This window comes from Hoplias malabaricus, chromosome 2 (genome assembly GCF_029633855.1).
Source record: "Hoplias malabaricus isolate fHopMal1 chromosome 2, fHopMal1.hap1, whole genome shotgun sequence".
Classification (NCBI taxonomy): domain Eukaryota; kingdom Metazoa; phylum Chordata; class Actinopteri; order Characiformes; family Erythrinidae; genus Hoplias; species Hoplias malabaricus.
Window position 1 is genome coordinate 76,109,796 of NC_089801.1, and position 26,528 is coordinate 76,136,323.

Genomic DNA, 26,528 nt, shown 5'->3' on the forward strand with positions numbered 1-26,528 from the left:
TTTCTAAAGCATCTGTATATCTAATCGTCTTTGCTTTTACTGCTTAAATGATGATATTTTGCATCCTGCTGTTCGGATATTCTCTCTCCCTGCTGGAAATGACTAATTCCATAATAGTCTTGCAGGGCTAGGTATGATCTCATGACTAGAATACACATTGGAGAACAACTTGTTAAACCTTGTAGTGGATCATGACTCTGTGGGGGTGGGGGTGGGGGTGGGGGAGTGATTTTTGACTTGTGAGGCCTCTAGGGAGAGAATGACTATAGCTACAAGAAAGCTAATGCTTCTAAGCTCTGAACTGATATTTCATGAAAGGCTATGGATATATTTCAACACTATTGTATAACAAAAGCTCCTAATGCTGTAGACTAGGGATGAGCGGTATCCACATTTTGTCATACCGCCATACAATCTCAAAATATTAGGACGATATGCAGTGTTGCCATGGGGTTGGTTGTGCACTGTGGGACAGCTGGAGCCTCATATCGGTGAGCACAAACTCAATTGAAGGGTTTTCTGAGTATCTGTGCTGTGCAGTTCAGCTCAGTACAGTAAAGTGCACACCGCCACATGTTTTGATGATTAACAACCCAAGGCATCAACCATATACAACCACGTCTGTTTCTTAATCAAGCGTACCATTCCACCTTAAATAGATGGGAGGGGGGATTATATATATATCCACCACAACCCTCAACAGGATTTAGCTGTTAAATAAAGTAATAATTGAACTTCAAAAATAAGTAAAGAGGATTTTAGTGTAAGACGATGTTTGTTATTATTCAGTTCAGTTGAATTGGATATAGAATGCTTTTTAAAACTGCTGTTATCACAATGTGCTGTCTTCTGGTCAGAGTTGTCCCACCCCGCTCCCCCAGCATCAGATTAGAGGCAATAGACTAATGTTCAGCTTGGTACAGAAACACCTACATTTGTGTGACGGAACACCATAAGAATCTATATCCGGGATGCTAGCGCCATCTGCTGAAATGGTTGTACTATTGCCGTTATTCAGATTGTTATGGATTAAATCCATATCTACAGTTTGTAGGTGCACTGACCATACAGTAACACTTTATTCCACAGTTCTACAATTGCAGACTGTAGCCCAATTGTTTCTCTGCATACTTTTTCACCTCCATTTCACCCTGCTCTTCAGGGACTCTGATGTAGTGGTGGTGTTTTAGTGTCTACTGCGCTGTTACGAGTGGATAAAGTATAAATGTTTCTCATTTTGCAAGTGCCCTGACTTTTTGTAGCATGTGCAGGCATCAGATTCAAAGTATGTGCAGAGTACAATTAAAAAATCGGTTAACATTGGAAACTTATTTATATCTTTATATCTTTTTTATTAGTATTTTTAAGTTAAATAAAGGTTGACTAGAATTAACAAAATCACATACTTGTTTCTACTGAGTGTTACAACATAAATATGTGTTGTTGTTTTTTTTTAAATAAATAATAATTGATACATTATAAATATTTATTAGTACAATTTGATTTCCGGTATCTTTTGAACCTGTCTCCACGCCAGTAGAGGGCAGTGTTGTTCTTGTGGTGGTCGTCAACCAAATTATTCCGGGTACGTTCACGTAACACATTGCTGCGCAGATATTCTGACAGTCTTGACTGGCTCTGTTCCACATCACACACTAGTGGACACGTAGGGCGCCGTACGAATGTAGTAAAAGAAAACACCGTCGTGTTGTGCACTACTTAGGGAATGGGGAGCTGCGTGAGATATGGGAATGTTTTGCAGCACTGAAGGCACCCATCGACAGATAATGTGGAAGTAGTAGGCTGTGTTGTTAGGAGAGGCCAGAATCTTCACTGGCTCTAAAGGTTTTTGATGATGGTAGCGGTATGTGACCTGTGCTGAGCGTGTCGTCTTCAGGTGGAAGATTCTGGAAGGTTGGTGTCTGCCATATTGTCTCATATTACTTCAAATAAAGTTTGTTTTCTGAGTCTGGCTAGTCAGGATATAATATATTGTGCTCATGGAATCAACACAGAGGATGTGAACCTGGGATTTAAGAAGTAAACATAATGCTTGACCTACTTTTATTTTATATTATTTTATTTTCATTTTTACTAACAGTATTTTCCTAAACGAAAATGACTCCTGCCAATGCTCAATTAGACATGGGTATAAGATTTTAAACGTATTAACAGTATATTAATTTACATTCAGGCTTCTGATTTTGAACGGTCTTTTAAACCTTATTCCTTCAATTAGTGAGAAATAACATGTTTTCTGACTATCAATAAACACAAGTTAGGAACTCAAATTCCACTGAATTTATTTGTCTGACACTTTCATAGAGATGGTGCTTAGCCTTTAAATAAATAGTCTTTAATAAATTCAGAGGAGAATAACATTGGGTTCTGAAATTACTTATATATTTGACAAAACGTTAAATAGAACTTTAGCAATTTATGGTCTGTTATTTTAGGTTTTTAGACATTATTTAAATGTCTTTTTTATTATTATTTTTATTTGTTCCATTGACCTCATGCATATTTTTCAAGAGATTGTACTGTGTTTAAGGATTCGAAGGGTTTTTTCACAATCAATTTCTTCATGTTGATTTTACGTTTCGTCACATTTGTCTGAAGAACCCACATCTGAACTTGATAAAAGTTTATTTCCCATTTTAAAAGAAATTAAAGCTCTGCGTGGACTAAACGAATCTGTCCAGAATTTAATAATTACTTCAGTGCATATCAGTGTGTGTGAGTGGTTAAAAATTCTTTACCTTGTGGATCATTGTATCAGAATCAGAATCAGAATCTCTTTATTTCGCCAGGTATGTTAAACATACTAGGAATTTGTCTTGGTGAGAGCAACACCTGTATGACATGTAACACAGACTGTTAACAAACATAACTCTAAAAGAGGTACAATAAACAATAAATAGACTAAAGAATACAGTTAAAGTACTAGGAAAAAAAAGAGTGTTAAGACATAAATTAGACAACATAAAATATAAATCTATACTGTACAGATATGAGTATGAATATAAATGTTTCCAAATATTCCTAAGGTAGGTTATATTATATATTGTTGTAGGAGTTACAGAAATAGAACTTCTGTACGGCTGTGCAAAATAGCAAAGTGCAAGTGAGTAAAGTGTCCTGTTCAGTGCAGTTAAGTCCAGTCGGTGTAGTTCAGTGGTTTGGAGACTCAGAGGTGTTCACTGTGGTTGAGGAGAGCTACAGCTCTGGGAAAGAAGCTGTTAGCATGTCGTGTTGTGCTGGTTTTGATGATCCTTAGTCTTCTACCAGAAGGGAGAGTCTGGAAGAGGTGATGTCCAGGATGTGAGGGGTCAAGCGTTTCCTCACCCTGCTGGTGTGGATCTCCTGAAGCATTGGCGGGTTACATCCAATGATCTTCTCTGCTGATCCGATGATGCGCTGGAGCCTTGCTCTTTCTTGTGAGGTAGAGGAACCAAACCAGGTGGTTATGGATGAGGTGATGATGGACTCGATGATCGCTGTGTAGAACTGGATCATCAGGGTCTGTGGCAGGTCAAGTTTCTTGAGCTGTCTCAAGAAGAACATTCTCTGCTGAGCTTTCTTGGTGATAGAGACGGTGTTCCTCTCCCACTTCAGGTCCCTGGATATGGTGGTGCCCAGGAACTTGAGTGACTCTACAGTGACTCTATATTGTTGTAGTGGTAGTAAGGAATGATTTATGATAATCAGATATATCTGATATTTAATATAGAATTCTGCAAAAATAACATGTAATCCACCTTCTAAACTCAACAGTAGTGACACTGTGTTTACATTGCTCGATAAAACCACTAATACATCACTAGACTCTGTAAAAAGAGTGTATTATGGGTGGAAGTTAAGTTAAAGTGATTCATTAGAATGCAGAAAATGTTGTGTTAAGCTTAGTGTATGTTTAGTTAACTGTCGCTACCTTGTAAAAATAAGATACGTAATTTATACCTCTAACATTTGATACCCTCATGGGAAAATTATGATTAAAACTTTTAAACACCCAGGCCACTAGGTGTCAGGTTACTGTCTGCTTCATACCGTGAAGAAGAGTCAGTGGAGGAAATTACACATTGCTCTTTTAAATCTGTTTGCTATTTTGTTTGTCCTGTAGTTGCCAGCCATGGTGTCCTACAAGAGACTGAACCCGGAGGAAGTGTGCTTTTCCAGTACTGCTATGATGGATCCTTCACTTGAGAGTTCTGGGGATACAGAGTTAATGGCAGAAGAAGAGCACCCCCTGCTGGACCGGAGACCACAGTGTTCTGCTACATGTGCTCTGATGACCCTGGGAGGGCTTGTTCTGGTGGTCCTTGGCGTCTGGCTGCTGGGAACTGTGCTGTGGCTCCATGGTCTACCTTCCACAGAACCCCACAAACCCCCAGCACCTGTGGCACCTTCAGGACAAAGCAGGGAGGGTCAAGGTGGGCCTCAGCCAGAGTCCTGCACCCTTATCCCAGAGGCTTGGAGGTTCGACTGCTACCCAGAGAGAGATGTTGTGGTAACCGAGGACATGTGCCGTAAAAGGAACTGCTGCTTTATTCAAGTATCAAAGGCACGGTCACCAGGGCAGAACGGAGTTCCTTGGTGCTTTTATCCTCCAGACTTTCCATCGTACGAGCTGGTGACTCTCAACGAGACGGAGGTGGGCTACAGGGGGACGCTGCGTCGTCTGCAGAAGACCTACTACCCTAATGACATAGAGGCTCTGCAGCTGGATGTGCTGTTTGAGTCTAACAGCAGGCTACGTGTGAAAGTGAGAATACATTTTATTAAAATAAACGTTCACTAAATGTTAAAAAACCCCTGTTAAGTTTATAATTTAAGTTCATATATCCTCTATAAATGATAAAACCATAAGAGCCAGATAATACGCCTTTCCTATGAGATAACACAGTTCTCTGGTGTCTTATTGGAACATCTCTAACATGCTTTACTCAAAATACCACAAAGATAGAGCACCACAGCATCATTCTCCCCCTGTCATAAGCCACAGTTTACCACAGCACAAGTGCACAGCGGAAAGGAGCAGAAACCCTCGCTTCTAGCCTTTTTGGCTTGGTTGTTTTCATTCTCCATCATCGTTTTCACCGTATTTCTCAGTTCATTTATTGATTATTCTGTTGTTTCGCGCTCTTAGGTGTAGAAGTATGTTTTAAAGTGTCTTCTTTTGATGTGTGTAGTGTATAATTATAATTTAAACAGTCTCCTGCTTTTGTCATTTTATGGTAACTATTAAAAATGACAATTGTCAGTTTATTCAAGAAAAAAGGGTTTGAAAATGGCAAATGAGAAGTATTTATTGATTACCGCATTTGTTATTAGTTCCTTCAAAGAAAATAATGTGCATTGATTTGTTCTTTTCTTGGGGATAATATTGTATTTAAAAGTACAGTTTTTGATTCATTCATTCTCAGTGCTGCAGTGGCACTAATGTGGTGGTAGTGTGTTAGTCAAACAATAGTTAAATGTTCAGAAATGTGTTATTTGTGGAGGATGTTTACTTAATTACACTGAGAAAAGCAGCAAGTCCTGTCATCAACCTTTGAGAACAACCCTGCATATGAATGTGGAACAGTAGCTAAACATCATCTAAAGATCACGCACATTTGTAGTACTTTTGCTTTTGTTAATATGACTGTAAACAGTGCTGATTTTTTGTTTTTGTATGATTTGGTTGTGTCTGGCACTGTGTGACATAGGCTACGTTCAAACAGTAGGGTGACCAGATCTGAGATGGTGAAAAAGAGGGCTGCCGTTGTGTGCTTAGCTGAACATGTGTGTGCTTTTAGGTCCTTTACACCTTTATTTGCTACACAAAACTTGGGAATTTCTTTTTTCATTCATCCGAGAACTTACATTTACGTTTTGGCATAGCTGCTCGAGATGAGGGTAGGTACATGAGCTTTACCTGACATAAACAAGGACTACTGATGTGCAGACTGACCAATTAAATGTTTACAGAGAAGGTTATCGACCAATAACGGTAGCTCTACAGTCAGACCGTCCAATCAGAAGATTTAGGGCTACTTCACCACACCCCCTTTTCACTCAAGCGAACCAATCGGAGTAGGGGAGGGCGGGACTAGTTTGTGAACGAAGTGCTTCTCGAAGTTCTATGTAAGCTCTAGAAAAACTAAATCCTGGACGTTTGTGAAACTCTGCCCGGACTTTTAAAAAAAAATGTCTAAAAAAGAGGACATGTCCGGGTAAAAGAGGACGTCTGGTCACCCTGTCATACAGTTCATCTGATCTGTTTCTTCATATGTGACACAGATATGTTGTTTGTGTGGCTGTGTGAACAGCAAAAGTTGCATTGACTGATGTTTTTAAAATCATCTTTGGGCCACTTTCATATGTGGTATTAAAACCCGATCCATATCCGATCTGTGGCAATATGACTGTGCCTGAATGGTCAGATCAGTAATCATGTGACTTTTATGTTACTCAATGGCCTGTGGCCTCAGCTCCAAAGCATTTTCATTTTAATCTGAGATGTTTAGGACATGGAACCGGCCTGGTCAAAGCATTTCTTGTTTTTGTTGAAAAATGTATGAAACTTCTTAATCCCGGTTCCTGCCACTCATTTATGAGAAAATTAACTTGTAGAAACTAGTATTAAGTGTTTTTATAAAAGAAGAACTAATTTCTTAGTAGTTCTTTATCAATTTTGAATAGTTCATGTCAGTATGAATGCTGCTCACATTTATATAAACAGTGGGAACAGCACAACAACAACATAATAAAGATTTGAAAATCAGATTTGGGCCACTTTTACCTGCTGTGTGACTGTAGCCACTATGTCATCTCAAAGTATACACAGATCTAAGGCTTCGAAAGGTTTGCTAATATTGTAGCTATGTGCTATACCGTTAGCAACACCAGTATGTCATCTAATGTCTAAAACCACAAAAGGAAATCTGTTTGAGATTACCTAACAACCTGAAATGAGTTTAAGGAAGTGTGAGAGTTTGGTTTTGCAGTCAGCAGAATGCTAATTTGTTTACGTAAGTTTTCACTACTTCTTAGCTAGCATACATTAGCAACACTGCAGAGTGAAGGGTAACAGACTCCAGATACTAATATGTATGGCTGAACTATTAGGCCTGTGTTTGTCGTAGGAGGGGGTGAATTAGATTCCTAAATGTTGTTGTTTTCCCTCCTTTTCCTCAGATAACAGACCCAGTACAGCAGAGGTATGAAGTTCCCATAGATGTTCCTGTGGTAAAAGAACGGGCTCCAAACCCCTTGTACACTGTGGAGTTCATCAAGCAACCATTCGGGCTTATTGTCAAGAGGACACAAAATGGCGCAGTGCTGTGAGTGTATATAAGAAAAGGGGGTGAATATATCTTGCCTCAGTACTGAAACACAGGGTGTTTTGTGTTTAACTGAAACTCAAACAGCTCCTAACTCCCTATATAATGAATTATGTATGTCATAAAACTACAATATTTACATTCAGATATCAGTAGATTTCAGACTACTCCTACATATGAATAATTATAAATAAATATAAATGATGTCATATTTGTAATACTGTATAATGGTTATGACTTGTGCAGTGCACTACATAGTGATACGGGATTAAACCACTGTTTCTCCCATGTTTTGTGTGTTGAGGTCTCTCTTAAAGAGGTACATTGGCCCCCTAATGGACTGATGTGAAAATGCAGCCGTTTTCATTTTCGTCTGAACAGGGATGTTTTCAAAAACAGAAAGCGGAAAATCTCTGTTTTTCAAAACGGAGGTTCTTGTGGGCGGGGCCTAATGGTTCTGTTATTTTTCCAAAGGCTGAACACTACAGTGGCACCACTCTTCTATGCGGATCAGTTTCTACAAATGTCCACATCTTTAAGATCGAATTTTGTTTATGGCCTGGGTGAACATCGCTCCAACTTCCTGCATGACGTGCAGTGGAACACGCTGACCATGTGGGCTCGGGACGCAGCGCCTGTGGTAATAATGCTGTTTTATTTAAACTTTGTTGTTTACATACATGTTTTTGTTAAAACACAATACTAATTACTAATGTAATGTAAATTAATCTAGTATTGATTTGGAAAAAATACATATATAAATGTTCACTTGTAGTAAGTAAATTTTTATTTAAATTATATACACATTTATAATTTTCCCTCTCTTTGTCACTTTTTTACCGTAGGAGCTCACAAACCTTTATGGCGTTCATCCATTTTATCTTCTCATGGAACCCGATGGCCTGTCGCATGGGTCTTTCTTACTCAACAGCAATGCTATGGGTGGGTTAACAGCTGAATGCACACAACCTAACAGCTTGAACTGTTTGTGATTGCATTAAAGCAACACTAAGTAGAATTTGTACCTAAAATTACAGCTTAAAAATTATTGTGAGGTTTCACTGGCCTGTAAAAGGGAGAATAGAGCCTCTCTCTTTTCTACTCCAGGCTCAGTACTGAAGAAACTGCACTAGGTAACTTTTGGAGGAGGGTAGGAAACAAAGAAAGAGCAGTGTATAAACAGAAAGAAGGTATGAATGAAGAATAAAATCAAGTTTTGAGTGTGTTAAGAAGGAACTTGTTTGCCAAAAGTTGACTGGAATATTATCCCAAGGATAAAGGAGCTTTATATGAAAAGGCTATTTCCCCTGCAGTAAATTAAGCAAATATTCAGTTAAATCAGTATTTATTTCAATATTTGATGACGATGATCTGTGAATGGTTAAGTGCCTAGCATTCATAGCACAGTTAATCTTCAACACATTTTATTACAACCTTGTTTTCTTAGTGTAGAGCCTAAATCACTACTGAGTGTTAGAGTATTAATTTAGTATATCATTTCTCAACCTCAAGTCAGCCCAATGTTTTGCTTGAGAATGAAATGCATTTTTGGCTGCATCCGCAGTGTCCAATCATATCACAAATGTACCATCCAGCTCCGTCGAAACTGCACAGAAGACAGAAGAGAATGTTAAAATAGTCTGACTTTATTCTCAAAATATTCGTACTTTATTTCTTGAAATATTCTCAATTTATTTTTGGACTCAGGGTCGTGGCCTCAGGTCCAGCTGGTCCAAACTTCTTGGTTTGGAGCTTAGCAGCCAGATGGCATCTCATTTGAGAAAGGCTGGTTTATCACTAGGTGGGAAGATTTTACTGGGCCATATATACACTAGAATGGTCACAGGTACACTATGTGCCTCTTTCATGCATCTGCACCACTATCAGTCATGAACTTTATACCACAAATACTGTAACATATCTTGTGCTTCATAATGAAAGTAAGCAGTAAAGGAAGTACAGTAACTGAGGCCTGATTTACAGTCGAGTTTTGCCAAAGTCTGCAGTCAGGAGGCTTTTTGCACATGATTGTTAGCACGTACTACTGAAAAATATCACTGTAAGCTAATTACAGTGCTCAAAAAGAAGAAGTGAGACCTGCTTTGGTCACTTACATTTGAGCATAATGACATTTTCCACCACATTGTTGAGTTCTGGTATTTGCACTGATTCTGAGGGGTAATTTTTTAAAACTATTTTAGCAGTTTTAGCCCCTCTGAAGCCGATTTACTGACATCTCCATCTCACGTATAGCCGTTTGTGCTATAACTTATTTTTATATACACTATATGACCTTGTGGATATCTGCTCATTCAAACTTTCAGTGTTAGGTATGGCGTCAGCAAAGCTATACTGGCAATTCAAGTGTTCTGCAAATACATGATAAACTAATTAGCCATGCAGATGAGTTAGCATTCCTAGTGTAAAGTTTCTTAAATCAGAGGCTCTACCTATCTTAAAGGTTCTTAAAAGCAACGTCCATAATTGTGGGGGAACTGCTGCTCTGCTCTGTGTCTTTTAATGAGGCTTTATATGTGGCTGAAGTTTAACTTTTGGTTTGTTTACTTTCATGCTGTTAGCGCACTCATGAATTTAGAGACAGTTCCGCCTTAAATAATCAAAAACAGCAAAAATAAGTCGATATTAGCCACCTATCTAGCAGTAATAGAGCATTAGCCTCATCTTGGTTCATGCGTTTTAATGTTTGAAGGTCTCTCCACTGTCTAATTACTTCCTGATGCCTTGCATACCGCCACCAGAGAGCTTAGCACATTGGGCCAAGACCTTTTCTTTTTTTTAACCATTTTAAGACACTGGGGCTTCGTAAACACATTAGACCTGTTTCCTGCATACTAACAAACTGGAGTGCTAGCAAATGCTGAAAAAACATCCATAAAATTTTATAAAAAGTGTGAAAAACTACTTTAAAATTTTCATTCCACCTTAAATGGTGGAACAGTAACACTGTGGTGCCTAAGCATAAAAATGTAACTACTGCACCATTGAAGGTAGAACTGGGAATTTTAATTAAAAATGTGTTCAGTATTAAGCCGAATATAGCATATTTATTTACGTTATGCTTTACCCTTGTCACAGCTATGGAAATTCTGTCTGGGGGCTTTTCTGCTTCTCTTGTGTCTCTGTACTCAGTGTGTCTAGTGGGATGTTGTTTTTATGGTGGTTTTCAACCTGTCGTACCTCTTGGTCATTGTACTGCATAAACAGTCTGTATAAATATCTTTTGTTTATAATATTCTATATGGAAATATTGAAGTATTTCCAAACCGAGTTATCACTTTGTTGCTATTTTTTTTATTTCTCTTTTTGTTAGAGCTTATCAAACCTCATGAAAATTAAAATTATTTTATGTAGTATATTGTACATCTAGAGCCACATAATTCATGCTTTACAAACGTGTACTTTTTAAAATGCTTTTCTTTTCATTTATTTATTTCTTTTGTTATTTAGATGTGGTTCTTCAGCCGGCCCCTGCACTCACATGGCGCACGATTGGGGGAATCCTGGACTTGTACCTTTTTCTTGGCCCTGATCCCAGCTCTGTGGTCGGGGAGTATCTAGAGGTTGTAGGTCAGTTTTACTCATGGAACTCACTCGCCTTTTAGTAGATCACTCCTCAAGGGGTGCAATCCCATCATTGTCACTGTGTCCATGTGTGATTCATCAAACCGTTTTTGTGTTGATCACTAATTAGGAAAGCCAGCTATGCCTTCGTACTGGGCCCTGGGATATCATCTCTGTCGGTGGGGCTACGAATCCAGTTCCAAAACGTGGGATGTTGTGAAAGCGATGAGGAACTATGGGATCCCTCAGGTACAGATGTTGTGTTTGATTTTCCACACAATTTATTTGTGTTCAAAGAAAGCAAAGGAGATTGTTATAAGGTAGTGTTACTTTACTAAAACCAAATACACTAGTTCTAAAGTGGTTCTAAGCTCTCATTCACAAGACATTCAGAATTATTCCAGGAAGTAATAGTAGTGAAAGTCAGTCAGACTAATTTTTCTTTACAATGGTCCATTTATCACTGTGGAGGATATGTGCTAAGTTTCACTAATAAACTTGGCATACAAAGTAAGGAAATATATGTTTGGTAGACTCTTTCTTTGTTGTAAGAATGCTTCTTGGCAATGAGTCTTATACAGCTGAAAAGCCTGATAATTTCCCTTTTCAATGGTGCTGTTTCAACACAGCTTCAAACTTCAATCATCCAGTCACCAAACACCAAACGAGTCAATGGCAGAATAAGCTGTTTGACTCTGGCAGAGAGGATGTGGCAAATTTTTCATGGGAAATTAACAGGCTCCAATGGTATAAGGTTCATTGTTAAGAAGCATTGTTACCACAAAGAAATAATCTACCAAACACACATTTCCTTACTTTTTGTGCTATGTTTAGTTTTGGTATGATGCCACAACACAATAAGTAGGTTACTGTGTCTTGTGGACTTTTAGTACTGTGTTTATTGCCCTGACTTTTATAAGATGCATTCATTTTTTTGTGTTATCAGGAATGTTGTGATAAACGAGGGCTTAGATAAGCCTTTTATGGTGTTTTCAAAGATGACCCAGAAGAAAGCTGCATATCCTCTTTTTAGAAAAAAATGACAGAAATTACAAGTATTTTGCTGGCGTAACTAATGTCACACTTACCTGATAAAGAAAACATTTATAACACAATACAGCACATACATTCAGCCATTAAAAACAACAGTAAACATGATAAAGTCTCCAAGTACCAGAGAGCAAGAGAAGACAACATTGCGTTTTTACTCCCCCCCCCTCCCACACTCCTCGAGTAGATGCCCTACATATTCCTCTTGACATCTGAGCTCTTAATCTCTGTGGCTCTCTTGCAAAATATTATTATTCACACGGAATCTCTTGAATTACTCAAGCTTCCTCGTGATGGCTTAAGAGTGAAGTCCACTGATACATTGCTATAAACTGGAAAGTCAGTAACACAGTATGAGTCACAAGTGCAGTGACAATCAGGAATGTTTTTGTTGATTTTTATTTCAATGACTATATCACATTCCCACAAAGTACAAATGTATGTATGGCTGTTCATAAATAAATAAATAAGTTGTATATTAAAAATAAAACGTATTGAATAATAATTTGTTTTTAGGACGTACAATGGAATGACATTGATTACATGGACCGTGCCCTAGACTTCACCTATGACCCTGGGAATTTCTCCACCCTGCCTGACCTCGTCAAAGACCTTCACCTACACAACCAGCGCTACGTCATGATTCTGGTAATAAATACAAATAAAAATGTTCAATAAATAAAGACAGATAAATATTGCAGCTGTTGGGGTTTGATTATTGCACTTTTGAAAATGCCGTATACATAATTTAATTGTCAGATCTTTTATTTATAAATGTGTGTGTATATATATGTTTATATGTGTATTATTTTTACATATATTTAATTTTTTTAAAACATATTTATTTTTATTCCAAATTTTTGCCTTGTCTGTTGTGTTCAGGATCCTGGAATTAGCAGTAATCAGCCATCAGGGTCCTACATGCCTTTTGATGAGGGAATAAAGCAGGGTATCTTCATCAAGAACTCCAGTGGGGAGGTGCTCATCGGCCAGGTGAGCAATGCAGGTTATATGTTAGGGCATCACTATCTGAAGACCATAAATGGATCATTATATAAACTAATATATATATTTCTTCCATGTTTCATATATCAAATCATTAGCACATGGCTTTAGAAATGCTGCATGATTTCTTGTATAAAATATGTTTTCAGGAGAGTACACATACAAACAGTGTTGAGAAGTATACAGTTGTATGTAAACATTTAGACAACCTCGGACCAATGACCTGTTTTGTTTACATTTAAGTAGGTAAACATGCCTTTATTTTTATTACACAGAGTTACAAAGAATTTGAGCCTCTGCATTTAACAGTCCCAGTCACTGAATTTAGTCCATGGCTCGGCTTCGCTACTACAGGGCACACACTTAAAAAAGGGAATTTTATATTAATATTAAACTGTTAATAAACAATACATAACATTTTATATTTGAACACATTGCACTGTTTTCCGCAAATAAACCTGTCATAATGTTTAAAGGCAGGTTTTTCTACCTGTCTGTTTATTAAGTCACACATTTGATCACAATCCAATCCAATATCAAACAACTTCCAAAAATTCAATTAGTTCTTTGAATTAAATGAGTGACAGTTGGATTTTGTTTCCTCAGGTCTGGCCTGGACTCACAGCATTTCCAGACTTTTCCAACCCAGACACGCACGAGTGGTGGTACCAGAACCTGAAGACGTTACACGAGAAAGTTCCTTTTGATGGGTTATGGATTGTGAGTGAAGACGTTGTACTTTTTCTATGACCTCGTCCATATCAGAACTTCCATTACTTTTGTTTTTGTGCTCTGTTTACACTTACCTGCGTTTTCTGAGTATATCCTGCCTCTGTTATAGGACATGAATGAACCATCTAATTTCTTTGATGGGTCTGTCAGTGGCTGCCCTGATAATGATTGGGAGAATCCTCCTTATACACCAGGTATAACTTCATTCCGTACAATATGTATGATGTTGTTTATATACTTTTCCTCTGCTGTGACAATGTGCTCAAACTCAATATAAGCTGGGATTTATACCCTAGCCTATTTTGTCTTGAGAAACCACCCATTATTACAGTGGATTCTGATAGGGAGCAACAATGTCTGTCTGTTTTGGACAATCATATGAGAACAGTGGGTTTAATTTAACTAGCAATGGCCACATCACTGCTCAAGGCTGTATTTTCCAGTGATCTGAGACTGGAAAGTAGTAGACTGAGCAGTAGTAGTAGTAGTAGTATGCTGCTAAGTATTAATTTAGGAAACAATACTAATATTTGACTGGCTACATAAAGATGTCTACTCAGGATTTTCAGCCCTGTTTCAAACTGTGTATATAAATTCAACAGGGATGTTTTTTTAATGTTTATCTTCTCTGTACAGGTGTTCTAGGTGGCAGTCTGAGGGCTAAGACAGTCTGTGCATCTGCACGCCAGAAAATCACATCTCACTACAACATACACAGCTTATATGGACTCATGGAAGCCAAGGCTTCAGCAAGGTAGCATACAGAAATGTTGTGTGCAGAAACAGACCTGAATATGGGATTTTTCTCTACATTTTAGTGCACAATTTCCCTGTATGTGCTGACGTAGAAACGTTAATTTGGTGTATGTAAGATTTTCCATTGAATTTCCAAAATTATTATTTTTTTATTTCAGTCATTTTAAAGGTCTACTTTGTAAAAAAATAAATAATTATCAATATCATTTATGAATAAGTACAAAGGTATCAATACTTTATTTGGGTAGGAGTTTCAGGGTTTCCTGTAGTGTTTTACAGTTAGGGCGGCTGCCTTGACAACGTCGTCCGCCCCCTCCCCTCACCCCCACAATTTCATTTGTGCAGTTCGTTCAGATTCTTATCGAGGCCTCCGATGTGTTTGCACTTGGCTTTCTGTTTTGTCCAATAATCCATGATTAATCAGTCCATTGAAGAGAACACTCAATACTAAGAGCTCTTTTAAAGTTCCAAAATACTTTGTGACTCGTTTAATGTGTTATTCCTTGGTTTTCAGTCACAAACGCGCATTCTGAAGTATAATCCAGAGTTTAAGGCGAGCTCTGTGTACACGAGGTCAGACCATGTGCAACCCATGTTTGTAAACAATGTTTTGAATCATTGATTTGAATTTGCACTTGATTCGTGAACCAATTCACTCAATGAGTCGACTCTACATTCAGGCCGTCATTTAAATTCCTCAAACCGTCCAAGCACCACACAAGGCAAATAATTCACGAAATATCAGTGGATTTTTATAACACAGAACAATGACTCGATTTGTTTCTTGAGCTCTGATTCCCAACGTGAGCCCCACCCCACCCCACTCCAGTCAGCAAAGGTACCACCTCGATTAACGGATTTACTACGGGGAAACCCTGGGTTTAGGCTGCTTACCTGTGCTCACAGTTTGTGCATGTGTGTGCGCTTTGGTTTCAGTGCATTGAAGAAGATCTTGAAGAAGCGTCCGTTTGTGATTTCTCGCTCCACTTTTCCCAGCCAAGGAATGTATTCTGGTCACTGGCTCGGGGACAACAGGAGCCAATGGAAAGATTTATACATGTCCATTCCAGGTATCCATACTCAAAAGAATCAATAAATAAAATGTTAGTTGAATAACATTTTCATGATAATTATGACACATTTGTTGCATCATGAAAGGTTAATTCAAACTGGGCAATATGTTTTAATATAAATAAATATATATATATATACTCACTAAATACTCATACAGCGTTCAAATCTCCATGTAAATAAATTATAAGACGAGGTCTATGAAACTGCAAATGTAAATTGAATTTGGAATTTTTCAAACTTGCGTATATGAGTGGGGAATTTAAATAAAAATGTAGGGGTACACTGACGTTTTGCTTATTATATTTTTCGCTTTAATTTTGATATTGATATTTGTCCATAGTCTCCCAATAAATCACAAACATTTAAAAAAAGGTGGCGCAGCAGACAGTGTAGCAGTCACACAGCTCCAGGGACCTCTCAGGGTGGGAGGCCTGTATAATGAGTGGAATTGCTATTGAATATATATTTTCACTTAAAAGAACAGTAGGCTGTTCCTTGTGATGCTTCACTGACCTGTAATAGGGATAATAGAAGCTCTGGCTTTGCTAATCCAGGTTCAGCACTGCAGAAACTGTACTTTGTAACTTTGGGATGAGGCTAGGAAACCAGAACCTGGCTGATTTCAGGACAGTGCTGTAAAAACACTCTGCAACTGTAGGGGGAGCCCAGGAGCAAAATACTGAATCTTAATTGGTGTTTTTATTTGTTTACATAAAAATCAACGTCTGTATAAAGTTTACTGCCTTGGCATTTAACTGTTGGCACATTTCGTTTGTGTTAAGGAAAAGAATGTATTCTAATTAATTGTATGGGAATGGAAATATTGTAAATATAATATTTATTGCTACTGTGTTTATTCTGATTTTGTTTGCTTAACTGTCTTTATCCAGGGATGCTGACTTTTAACCTTCTGGGCATTCCTCTGGTGGGAGCAGACATCTGTGGCTTTTCAGAGGATACCACTGAGGAGCTCTGTGTGCGGTGGACTCAGCTGGGGGCCTTCTACCCCTTCACCAGAAACCACAACACTAAGGACTCTAAGGTGTGTGGGAATCTGTGTTAGAGGAGTACTATCTGACCATTCACACATCACAGTCATGTAGTGTGGAACAGACCCAGCAGAGCTATTAGAGTATTTACACTGTCACAACTGTTCTTAGCCAAACTATTCTCAGCAAAATTATCCAGCCTTCAACGACCTTGTCTTCTAGTTCTTTAAAATATGTAATATGTGAGAAGGTGGCAAAAAAAAAAAAAAAAATTTCTTCACATAATTATTGTAGCTGATAGTATAAAGTTTAATGGTAACTCAGTGAGTATGATACACGTTCATAATACTTGTGCTGCAACTGCCAGATATTTCTCTCCTATGAGAAGCTGCCGAGCTTATTCTTGAACTTGAACAGTATATTTAATCGCTAAATGCCTCATCCAGCTCCTACATACTTGAGAAATCCTGGGATATGACGGAGTATTCTCCAAACACGTCTATTCTTATGCGATTAATATAACCTGGGGTTATTTTTACTTATCATTTTACAGTAGATTAAAGGCTAAGGAATCTTTCTAGCGGGAGCTTTGAAATGTCTTTTTGGACAGTAATAAAACTACTGAGATACTTTGGTAATAATTGTTTTACCTCATGTCCACAGGTAAAACTAATCCTGTATGAAAAGGGCTTACCACTGTCACTCTCTTGCTTGTAGTAATCTCACTCTTTCATATGCATTCTCTCTCATTCTCATAGTGATAGAAACCAGACTAAACGTACACCTAAACTTTTTAGCTCAATTCTATGTTCTCTCGTAACGTTTTTTGTCTAATCCTTTTTACTATGTTTTCTTCAGGCTCAAGATCCCACTGTGTTCAGTTCAGCTGCTCGCACAGCAATGAAGGAAGCTCTTCTTCTCCGTTATTCCTTCTTTCCTTTCTTCTACACTCTCTTCCATCACGCACACCTGAATGGACACACTGTTGCCAGACCCCTGTTTTTCGAGTAAGATGCTTATGTTTTATCACCACGAATTTAGACATGTGCAATTATATAGGTTTTAATAATAATAACAAATGAGAAGTATTGTTGATTTTGTAAGTGAAAATAAGTAAAACCCACTATAAAGAGAGCAAACTTAAATATAGGTTTTCTCTGCATATTTTACTGTGTAGTTTCTGGCTGTTACAGAGTTTTACAGTTATTGTTAAAAAGTACTGTCTAAATGAACACATTAACGCACTCGGGAATTCAAAACGTTTAATTTTTGGCGCTAATAGTTTTACCAAATTTTACCACTCAATCACTCTTTTTACAGAGTGTGTACAAAAAGTGATGCCTTTTTATTGTAGTACAGTAAACACGGCGTCGCTGTTTTTGAGTTCAAGTGGTAGATTAAATTTTATTTATGCTGAAACCCACAGACACACACAGAGAGCTATTTCCTTTTTTTAAACACCAGCAGCTCTTAATTTTCTCGATTAAAACTTCTGTTTCCGATGCTAAAGCCCTCCCTGAAACTTTTTACTCCACAAATTTAGAGAGACTAATTCACAACCAAAAATCAATAATAATAACAATATAATAAAGAGGTTTCGCCAGTTTGTCGTGTGTGTATATATATATATATATATATATATATATATATATATATAGCTAGTAAACAACTGTATGTTTAAAATCTGTGTCCTATGTAGAGGATGTATATGCATTTTCATGAAAATCAAGAAAGTAAGTCTTTGAATGCACTTCACAGTTTGTGTTGAGTAGAACGGTATATAATTAAAATAAATAGGAGATGGTCAACAGTATTACACAAACGTGGCACGTGGTATAAACGTTTGTTTGATAAATGTTTCCATAAGATGCATATGAATATTAATATTTAGTCCATTGTGTACTAAGAGTGTGTGTGTGTATGTATAACTATACACTTACCCTTTTTGCTTCTGTTATGTTTCAGGTTCCCCACAGATCAGAAAACATACAGCATTGATAAACAGTTCCTGTTGGGGAAGAGTTTGTTGGTGACGCCAGTTTTGCAATCTGGTGTGAATTATGTCGCTGGTTATTTTCCACGCGGTCTGTGGTATGACTTCCACACGGTGAGATGTGTTTAGTTTTATAATAAACAATTATTTAACAGAGAAATGTGAACCAAAAAGACAGATTGCATCTGATTATAGGGAGAGCAGTTTAGGGAAACACAAGTTTTCCACACTGACAGGGGTTTGGTTCCCTGTTTTGGCTGCGGTTTTAGTTGATCCCTGATCAAATGACTGACATCCTTTTCGCAGCCCTATGCAGCACCCCCTGCTGATCAGAGTTGTTATATAGATTGGGAATAAGCGATCATATTTAGAGCAAGTACAGTCATTTTTATTACCAGACGGCTTCTTGTTCCACTTGCATGTCTATGTTGCATTTTCACAGTTGAGTGTGTGAGGCACTTCTCGCTGAAAGCCGTAGTTAGTGACTTCAAAAAATATTGGATTCTAAAGCTTAATTACACATTATTTACTGAGGTTTATTCCCAGAAACAAATCAAAAAGGCCAATCCAGTGGATGATTGGTATCACAATACATTTCAGCACCTCCTACATAAAACACCTTTCTGTGTCCGATGACTCTGTTAACGATGAAGTTCTAGAAGATAAATGAATGAAGAAATGTAATTTATTAAACACTTTTTTATATATTTGATTTTTAGTATTAAACCCAGCAAATACATAGAAATTATGCCCTAACATTTGCATTACTGAAATATTTAAATGAGCAGCATTCCCTCCAACTATTTTCTTCATATCATATCATATATAACATAATACTCCATAAGTGTCCTGCAGTTTATAAACTAAACTAACAAACTGTCTACTATTTTTGTTGGAATAAAATGTAAAATATGGACATATTGAAAATGTGTACATATTTTATGCTGTTTCAAGCACATCATTTGACCAGGGTAAGGTAGTAGTTATTGCTTAAGGTTAAATTTAGAGCATGTATTCACAAAATGAAGGTAATCTGTGCAATATCCACTGAAACCATGGAGACGAAACTGAATGTTTGTGTGTGCGCTTGTTACAGGGTGACTCTCTGCTCAGCAAGGGTGAAATGATCAAGCTTAATGCTCCTCTGGATAAAATTAACTTGCATTTCCGAGAAGGATCTGTCTTTCCTCTACAGGTAAGAGGAATCACTGGCTGATTCCAATAACTTTACTTATTACATTAAAGGGTCTTTCTGTAATCAGTTTTAAAGGAGCAGTAGGTTACTTTTACCAGCCGCTTCTGTTCAGCTGTGTAAGTAGAGAGTCTTGGACTGTCCAAGTGCAGATTAGAAAACTAAGACTACTACACTCAGTGCACTAGTTTGACAGGGAGATGTGAATCTTGTAGCTGAAAGTAAACGGTTATGTAATCTGACATACGACAAAGAGGCATTTGAGATTCAGCCTTGATTTCGCTACAATATGGAAACATTGCAAAAAATCTCACATTTTCAGACAATAACTTTATTCAGCTTGGTGTGTTCTCCCTGTGTCCACGTGGGTTTCCTCCGGGTGACTGTCTGTGAGGAGTGTGGTGTGTTCTCCCTGTGTCTGCATGGGTTTCCTCCGGGTGACTGTCTGTGAGGAGTGTGGTGTGTTCTCCCTGTGTCTGCGTGGGTTTCCTCCGGGTGACTGTCTGTGAGGAGTGTGGTGTGTTCTCCCTGTGTCTGCGTGGGTTTCCTCTGGGTGACTGTCTGTGAGGAGTGTAGTGTTCTCCCTGTGTCCGCGTGGGTTTCCTCCGGGTGACTGTCTGTGAGGAGTGTGGTGTGTTCTCCCTGTGTCTGTGTGGGTTTACTCCAGATGACTGTCTGTGAGGAGTGTGGTGTGTTCTCCCTGTGTCCGCGTGGGTTTCCTCCTGGTGACTGTCTTTGAGGAGTGTGGTGTGTTCTCCCCGTGTCCGCGTGGGTTTCCTCTGGGTGCTCCGTTTTCCTCCCACAGTCCAAAAACACATTGGTAGGTGGATTGGCGACTCAAAAGTGTCCGTCAGTGTGAATGTGTGTGTGTGTTGCCCTGTGAAGGACTGGCGCCCCCTCCAGGGTGTGTTCCTGCCTTGCGCCCAATGATTCCAGGTAGGCTCTGGACCCACCGCGACCCTGAACTGGATAAGTGCTTACAGATAAAGATGAGATGAATGAACTTTATTCAGCTTGAAGACATTCTCAGAGAGCAGGGGCAGGGTGATCAAATTATTTACCGTGTAAACAGAGTGAACAGAATTAGATAAATGAATATATATGGCTTGTGCTTGTAGTCTCTTACAGAAACAAAACATCTGTGAGATAAGTGTTACTGAAGCTTGTATATGATCTATGTATGAACAGCTCTCACAGATTCTGTCATGAGAGATTCTATGACAAATATGCTACTAGGGCTAACAGAGTATATGTCAAGTCAAGTGGATTTTATTGTCATTTTAACTGTATACAATGAACTCACACAGGACAAAAGTGCACAAGTGCAACACAATGGGATCCTTTATCTCACTCAAGAGGGCATCTGTGAATTTGTAGAGGCCCTGTGTATGAGGTTAATATACACTTTGTCCACAAAATGGCGACCACAGCATTTTTATCATGAGACGGAAATGGAAGGATAACACAAATAATTATTACCGGATAAAATGATTAATTGCTCATTTGGGTTTTTGGTTACTCAAATTATGTGTTTAAAACTTATAAAATAAAAGCTTTGTTTGTGTAGGCTTCTTAATTTTCACTCTATATTGTGTTTATGTTTGTGCTTCAGAGACCAAACACCACTTTGTGGGTCAGCAGTGGTCAGCCATTGCATTTGATAGTGTGCTTGACTGAGGAGGGCTTGGCAGAGGGTGACGTTTTCTGGGATGATGGGGAGACCCTCGACACCTTTGAGAGTAATCAGTACGCCTACATCACCTTCAGACTGAAACAGGTACTGGGAATTCATATCTGTACAGGGTTTTGTTTTAGTTTTGTGTTACACATGGTCAATCAGTTACACAGTTAAATAATCCACATTAAGTAAGAGTTTAGAGTCTGTAATAATCACCTGTGTGAATGGCTGGTCTTTCCCTGCTGCTGGATTTCGTAGACAGAACTCTGTAAAGAGAACTCTAGCATCTCTAGAGACTATTTTTACTGGTAATTTACTTGCGTTTTACTCATGATTTTTCCAGAGTGGAAAAATCACTGCAAAGACACTGTGTACTTGTTTTCCAGAGCACACTGACTTCACAAGTGGTGCAAAGTCACCAGGAAGCGTCCTATATCACAGTGGAGACCGTTTCTTTTTACGGAGTGAAGAAAGCACCAACCACTGTTTCTGTTAACTTCCAGGAGGCCAAGTTCAGCTACTCCGCTAATCAGGTAAGAGTATTCTGAAGAATGAGGGACATCATAAGCCTAAAGATAACAATCACTCCTTCCTATTAATAATAAATGTAACATTGGTTCTGTCTTTGTTCCTACAGGTGTTGACAGTAGGAGCGTTGGGTTTAAACCTTAATCAAAACTTCACCATCAGCTGGACATAGTCCCAAAGATATCAGCATTGACCAGTAAATACATGCTGCTGTTTTACATTATAGTGGAACGAGTGAGTAATCTGTGAATTGAACATATTGGGACACAGCCGCCTTCGCTGAATCGACATGTACCGACTGATTGTATTAATTTTCCATCACTGCTGGGACACTAGTCAAGTGCACTTGGTACCACTGACTGAACACTGGCAAAAAAAATTGAGAATGGAGTTCTGTTTTAAGACAGTTTCATCGATTTTAAATTTTTTGAAGTAGCTGAAAACATTGGTAACACTTCCTATGAATCCTGTATTCTTAAGACTTTATAAATGTACTCATAAGTGTTGATTGCTGTGATTAATATCTTTTATAAGATGGTGTATGACAATTTCAGGCTATCTATCAAATGATAACATCAAGAAAACAAGACCAGGTTCTAATCTGCAGTGTTTTTAAACAAGTATTATATGCTGTGGAAGTCTTTTACTCGTGCTTTATAATGCGTAACGTATGAACATATAAGGGCCAGGTGTTTAAAGCTGATATGCTTATTAATGCATATATAAATACTTGTAAAATATATAATATATATTTATATATTAAATATAAATATATAAACAATTACTATGAAAACAGGATTCATGGGAATTATTTTTGACCTGACATTTGTCCAATGAGCATTTCTTTTTCTTGAGAGACATTCAGGGGAAGGGTATTGTGCAATAAGGTTGAGTGGGAGCAATCAAACCTTCTGACAATAATATGGTAAACCTTTCTGTGAATTCCGTGTATGTATGTGTTGGTACGGGGTAAAGCTGGATTTGATTCAGAGTTCAGGCAGGAGCACCATGCTACACCATGAAAATAACTTACGTTGTTAAGGGGAGTCCTTACGTTGTAACATAGGGCAGAAAGAATGTAACCACACATTTCAAGTACGCCTAACTGCTGAAACAGAAATCCTGTGGGTGGAGTCATATCCAGCTCCGCCCACATCCAGTTAGGGGATAGGGTAAGGGCTAGGTTGTACTGGGAGGAGCCTGATTTAGTGTAATCCATTGAAAACACGAGAAACCTATGGATTTCTGGTTCTGCAGCGCCAGCTCTCTCATACATTTAAAAAAAATATTTATAATATTATCAGTGCATGACGTATTAATAGACCTCCATTTGCCCTGCTGAACATTTAAAGGAACAATAGGTAGCATTTTACCTCACAATTACAGCTTCAAAATCATTGTGCTACTTCACTGATCAGTAATAGAGAGAACAGAGCCTCTGTCATTGCTAAGCACTGCAGAAACTGCACTGTGTAACTGTTGTGTGGGGGGATAGGAACCCCTCCACACCTCCCCAACCACCCTTTGATTTCAGGACAGTGCTGTAACAGTGACTTAGTAGAGCACAGGAACAAATATAACAGATCTTACCTAGTGTTCCTTTAAGGAAATCTATAATGGCATTTGTAGGAGGTGTTACCTGTTATATTAACCTTTTCCTGCCCACACTCCTTGATACATTTGTAACCACTCATCCACAGTATTAGATCATGGTAACTAGAGTGTTTCTTCACACTGATTATATATTTGTACGTATACATTCGCCATCGTCAGCTGATATTCATGCAATGGGGTTTTTAGGAAACCCACCCGACCCTTAGCATTACACGCTGTAGATTCCGAATAATGTGTGTATATATAGTTTAATCAGACTTTATTAAGCTTATTGCACTGATGAAGTAGAGCAAGATATTGAAATATAAATTATTCGCATGTTAAACCTTCATGGCCTGCCATTTTTTTATTAAATTTTTTTTTCCGACCACTAGAGCAATTCTGCAAAAACTGTCTGGAGAGCTGGATTTAAAGGAGCACTCTGTCAATATATATATATTTTTCTGTAAATTCCAATGTGATGAAGAATGTAGTCGTTAAACAAAACCAGCCCAAAGAGTTAGTCCACTCCACATGGACACACATGGTTTAATATTTGTTAAGTACAGACTCTCTAGGTGGGGGCTTAATGGTGTGAAAATGGGGGTCAGAATGGAGCACTGTGACGTAAATGTAAAGTCTCTCTGGGACTGTATTTGGGAAGCTATTAAAGTAACTACGTGTGTGGGAAGCTTTTATGGCATATTTGTTAATGATAGTAACATGTCAATGTCCCTGTGGCAACATTATGAAGTACAGATGAAGGTTTTAGTAAAAATCTGTAATTGTTTTTTCATGAATACGCTATAACTGCTCCCTGCACTTGTAGTCACCTGCTGTTGAAAGACATTGCAGTGTCATTCTTAACACACAGTGCCTTATAATTCAGCATAACTGTGATTAACTCTAGTCACTTTACAGTGAATGATTTAAATTCTATATATTTTCCTGGAGAAATATGTTTATAGCCACATTTAAACTGCCCTGGAACACCTACCTAGGCTCAGTTTCCCAGACCCAGATTAACACAAAGCCTAGACTAAATAAAGCTTTTAAGGTTGGTTTCGCAGCCAGGCATTAAGCCTCTAGTCCATGACAACATCCTCTGTTCAATAGCAGATCGCAATTCAAAATGCTGTGTAGCCCGGGAGGAGGCTTAATTCCTGCCTGGAAAACCAGCCCTACAACACCACTGGTGTCAGAGGTGGATTTAGGGATGAGCCATAATTCATGGCTGAGGAGCTGGAATAATACTTAACACAACTAGAGCGAATGTCAGAGACGATTTTTATTTGCCCCCCATTGTAGTTTCAACTCATATCCACCATTTAGTGCAAGTAATTCATCTTTCAGGGGAAAAAGAGAAATATAATAATAATAAAAACAGAATATAGTTATTTTTAGTGTTCGCACTTTTGCTTTTTTTTCTGGAAATTCTACAGGGTTTTGTTTGCATTTTCTTTTTTTTTTTTTTTTTTTTAAGGATCATTGTCTATGAATTGTGCACTGTGCTGGATCTTTAAACTTCAAGAACTGGATGATTTATTTTTACTAATAAGACGCTATGCTTTTCATAAAGAAAACCAATTATTCTACCGTTTGAATTTCACCCAACTTTTGAAGTATTAAGATGTAAACAGATGTGCGCGTTAATGCAGTTTTAGTGTTTTCCCCAAATATGACGCTTATATAGTTTCATTCTGTTGTTATTGATTTGAAAATACTTGAATGTTGCTTTCTTTGCTTGGAGCGAAATCCGCAAACCCGTGTCCATTATGTACCTTTCGTTTGATCTCTTTCAGTTTAGAGAAGCATGTGGAAGGGGTGGGTATCGAGCATTTGTAAATCATGACTGCTTCAGTCATTTGCTTTGTCAAATTTTGACTTAAAATTTTCATTCATGTTTTAAATGGATAGAAACGTCATTTGACTCTGTGAACGTTGTTAAATAAAGATCAATTGCTTTTCTTCTCAATGTGTCTTTCATCACCATTTACTGATGCAGTGTTTATATCAATGCTAACGTGTTCATGTCGGGTTTTATATCATCTTTATCATTTAGTACACCGTTTGAACACAGCGGCTGTCCTTCACGTTGTGTGAAAATGTTATGAGGAATGGACCAATGGAAATGCTCCAAAATTATTTGGCGAAAAAAAACTTTTTACATTGATTTCCATTAAAATATAGAAAGTTTTTTTTGGAGATGCATGCTTTTTGAACAGTGATGATACGCTAGAAACGGCCATGTCTGAGCAGTTCCACTTTGAAAGTGTGGTTCCAAATAGGCAAATGCAGACAGCCACGGTTTCTTACGTCAAAAATGCTGTCTGATTATCAAAGTTGGAGAAGTATCTGGTTATGTGGGGACACCCCAATCTGGACAGTTTTTCTCAAACATCAGGTGAGACAGGAACGTGACAATTCAGTGCACTTGAGTGAACTCCAATAAAGCATGGCTGGGAAGCAGTAAAACAATCAAAGCCCACCAGAGGGCAATAGAGAGCATATATATATATATATATATATATATATATATATATATATATATATATATATATATATATTCAAACATGGATGCAATACTGTGTTATAGCTAAATAGATTATATGCCCCCCCCCTCCCCCCCCGCATCCCTAATAATAATAATTAATAACTCAAAAAGCGACTAAAATACTCAGTCACTTTTAAAACGGCAGTGGAAAAACTAACAGAAGTGAACCCCTAAAACGAATGTGCCTATAAATGAGTGGATAAAATGTAAGAGGAGGAAATGTAAATGATGTTTTCATAACTGAGAAGAGGTCAGTATTGTCATTTTACTTCAGTAAATTGAAGTAGTCACTAGCTACCTCTGGAAATGGCTCTCTTGGAGAAAGGCTAAAAACAGTGACGTACATTGTAAAACTCACAAACTGCTCCAAAAAATGGTCATGTGTCAGGCCGATGTGACTCAGCAAGACTAAACAAGTCCTGCAACACCTGACAGGCTTTCTCCTAGACACACCCAGCTATGAATAATGAAATT

At 38.0% G+C, this 26,528-nt stretch overlaps 1 protein-coding gene across 2 annotated transcripts; it reads left to right on the forward strand.

Moving 5' to 3' along the window:
- Positions 1 to 1,532: 1,532 nt before the first annotated feature.
- gaa2 (alpha glucosidase 2) lies at positions 1,533 to 25,451 on the forward strand. 2 transcript variants are annotated; one of them, XM_066661623.1, is made up of 20 exons: positions 1,533 to 1,585; positions 4,124 to 4,765; positions 7,183 to 7,328; positions 7,803 to 7,968; positions 8,174 to 8,270; positions 10,797 to 10,916; positions 11,041 to 11,159; positions 12,477 to 12,608; positions 12,843 to 12,953; positions 13,572 to 13,685; positions 13,807 to 13,891; positions 14,334 to 14,451; positions 15,390 to 15,523; positions 16,418 to 16,569; positions 17,375 to 17,523; positions 18,482 to 18,623; positions 19,606 to 19,704; positions 21,314 to 21,478; positions 21,766 to 21,912; positions 22,017 to 25,451. In XM_066661623.1, exons 2-20 carry the CDS (start codon positions 4,133 to 4,135, stop codon positions 22,077 to 22,079), a joined length of 2,892 nt encoding a protein of 963 aa, XP_066517720.1. In that variant the 5' UTR covers positions 1,533 to 1,585; positions 4,124 to 4,132; the 3' UTR covers positions 22,080 to 25,451. The 2 variants fall into 2 exon arrangements, with proteins under 2 accessions (XP_066517720.1, XP_066517719.1); XM_066661622.1 differs by lacking the exon at positions 1,533 to 1,585 and adding an exon at positions 1,707 to 1,914.
- Positions 25,452 to 26,528: the final 1,077 nt, after the last annotated feature.

Excerpts from the sequence above, each read along its gene's own strand:
- gaa2 (XM_066661623.1), top strand. The coding sequence starts at position 4,133 with ATGGTGTCCTACAAGAGACTGAACCCGGAGGAAGTGTGCTTTTCCAGT. Across the intron at positions 8,271-10,796 it reads ACTCAACAGCAATGCTATGG|ATGTGGTTCTTCAGCCGGCC; the intron begins GTGGGTTAACAG and ends TTTGTTATTTAG. Across the intron at positions 16,570-17,374 it reads ACAACACTAAGGACTCTAAG|GCTCAAGATCCCACTGTGTT; the intron begins GTGTGTGGGAAT and ends TGTTTTCTTCAG.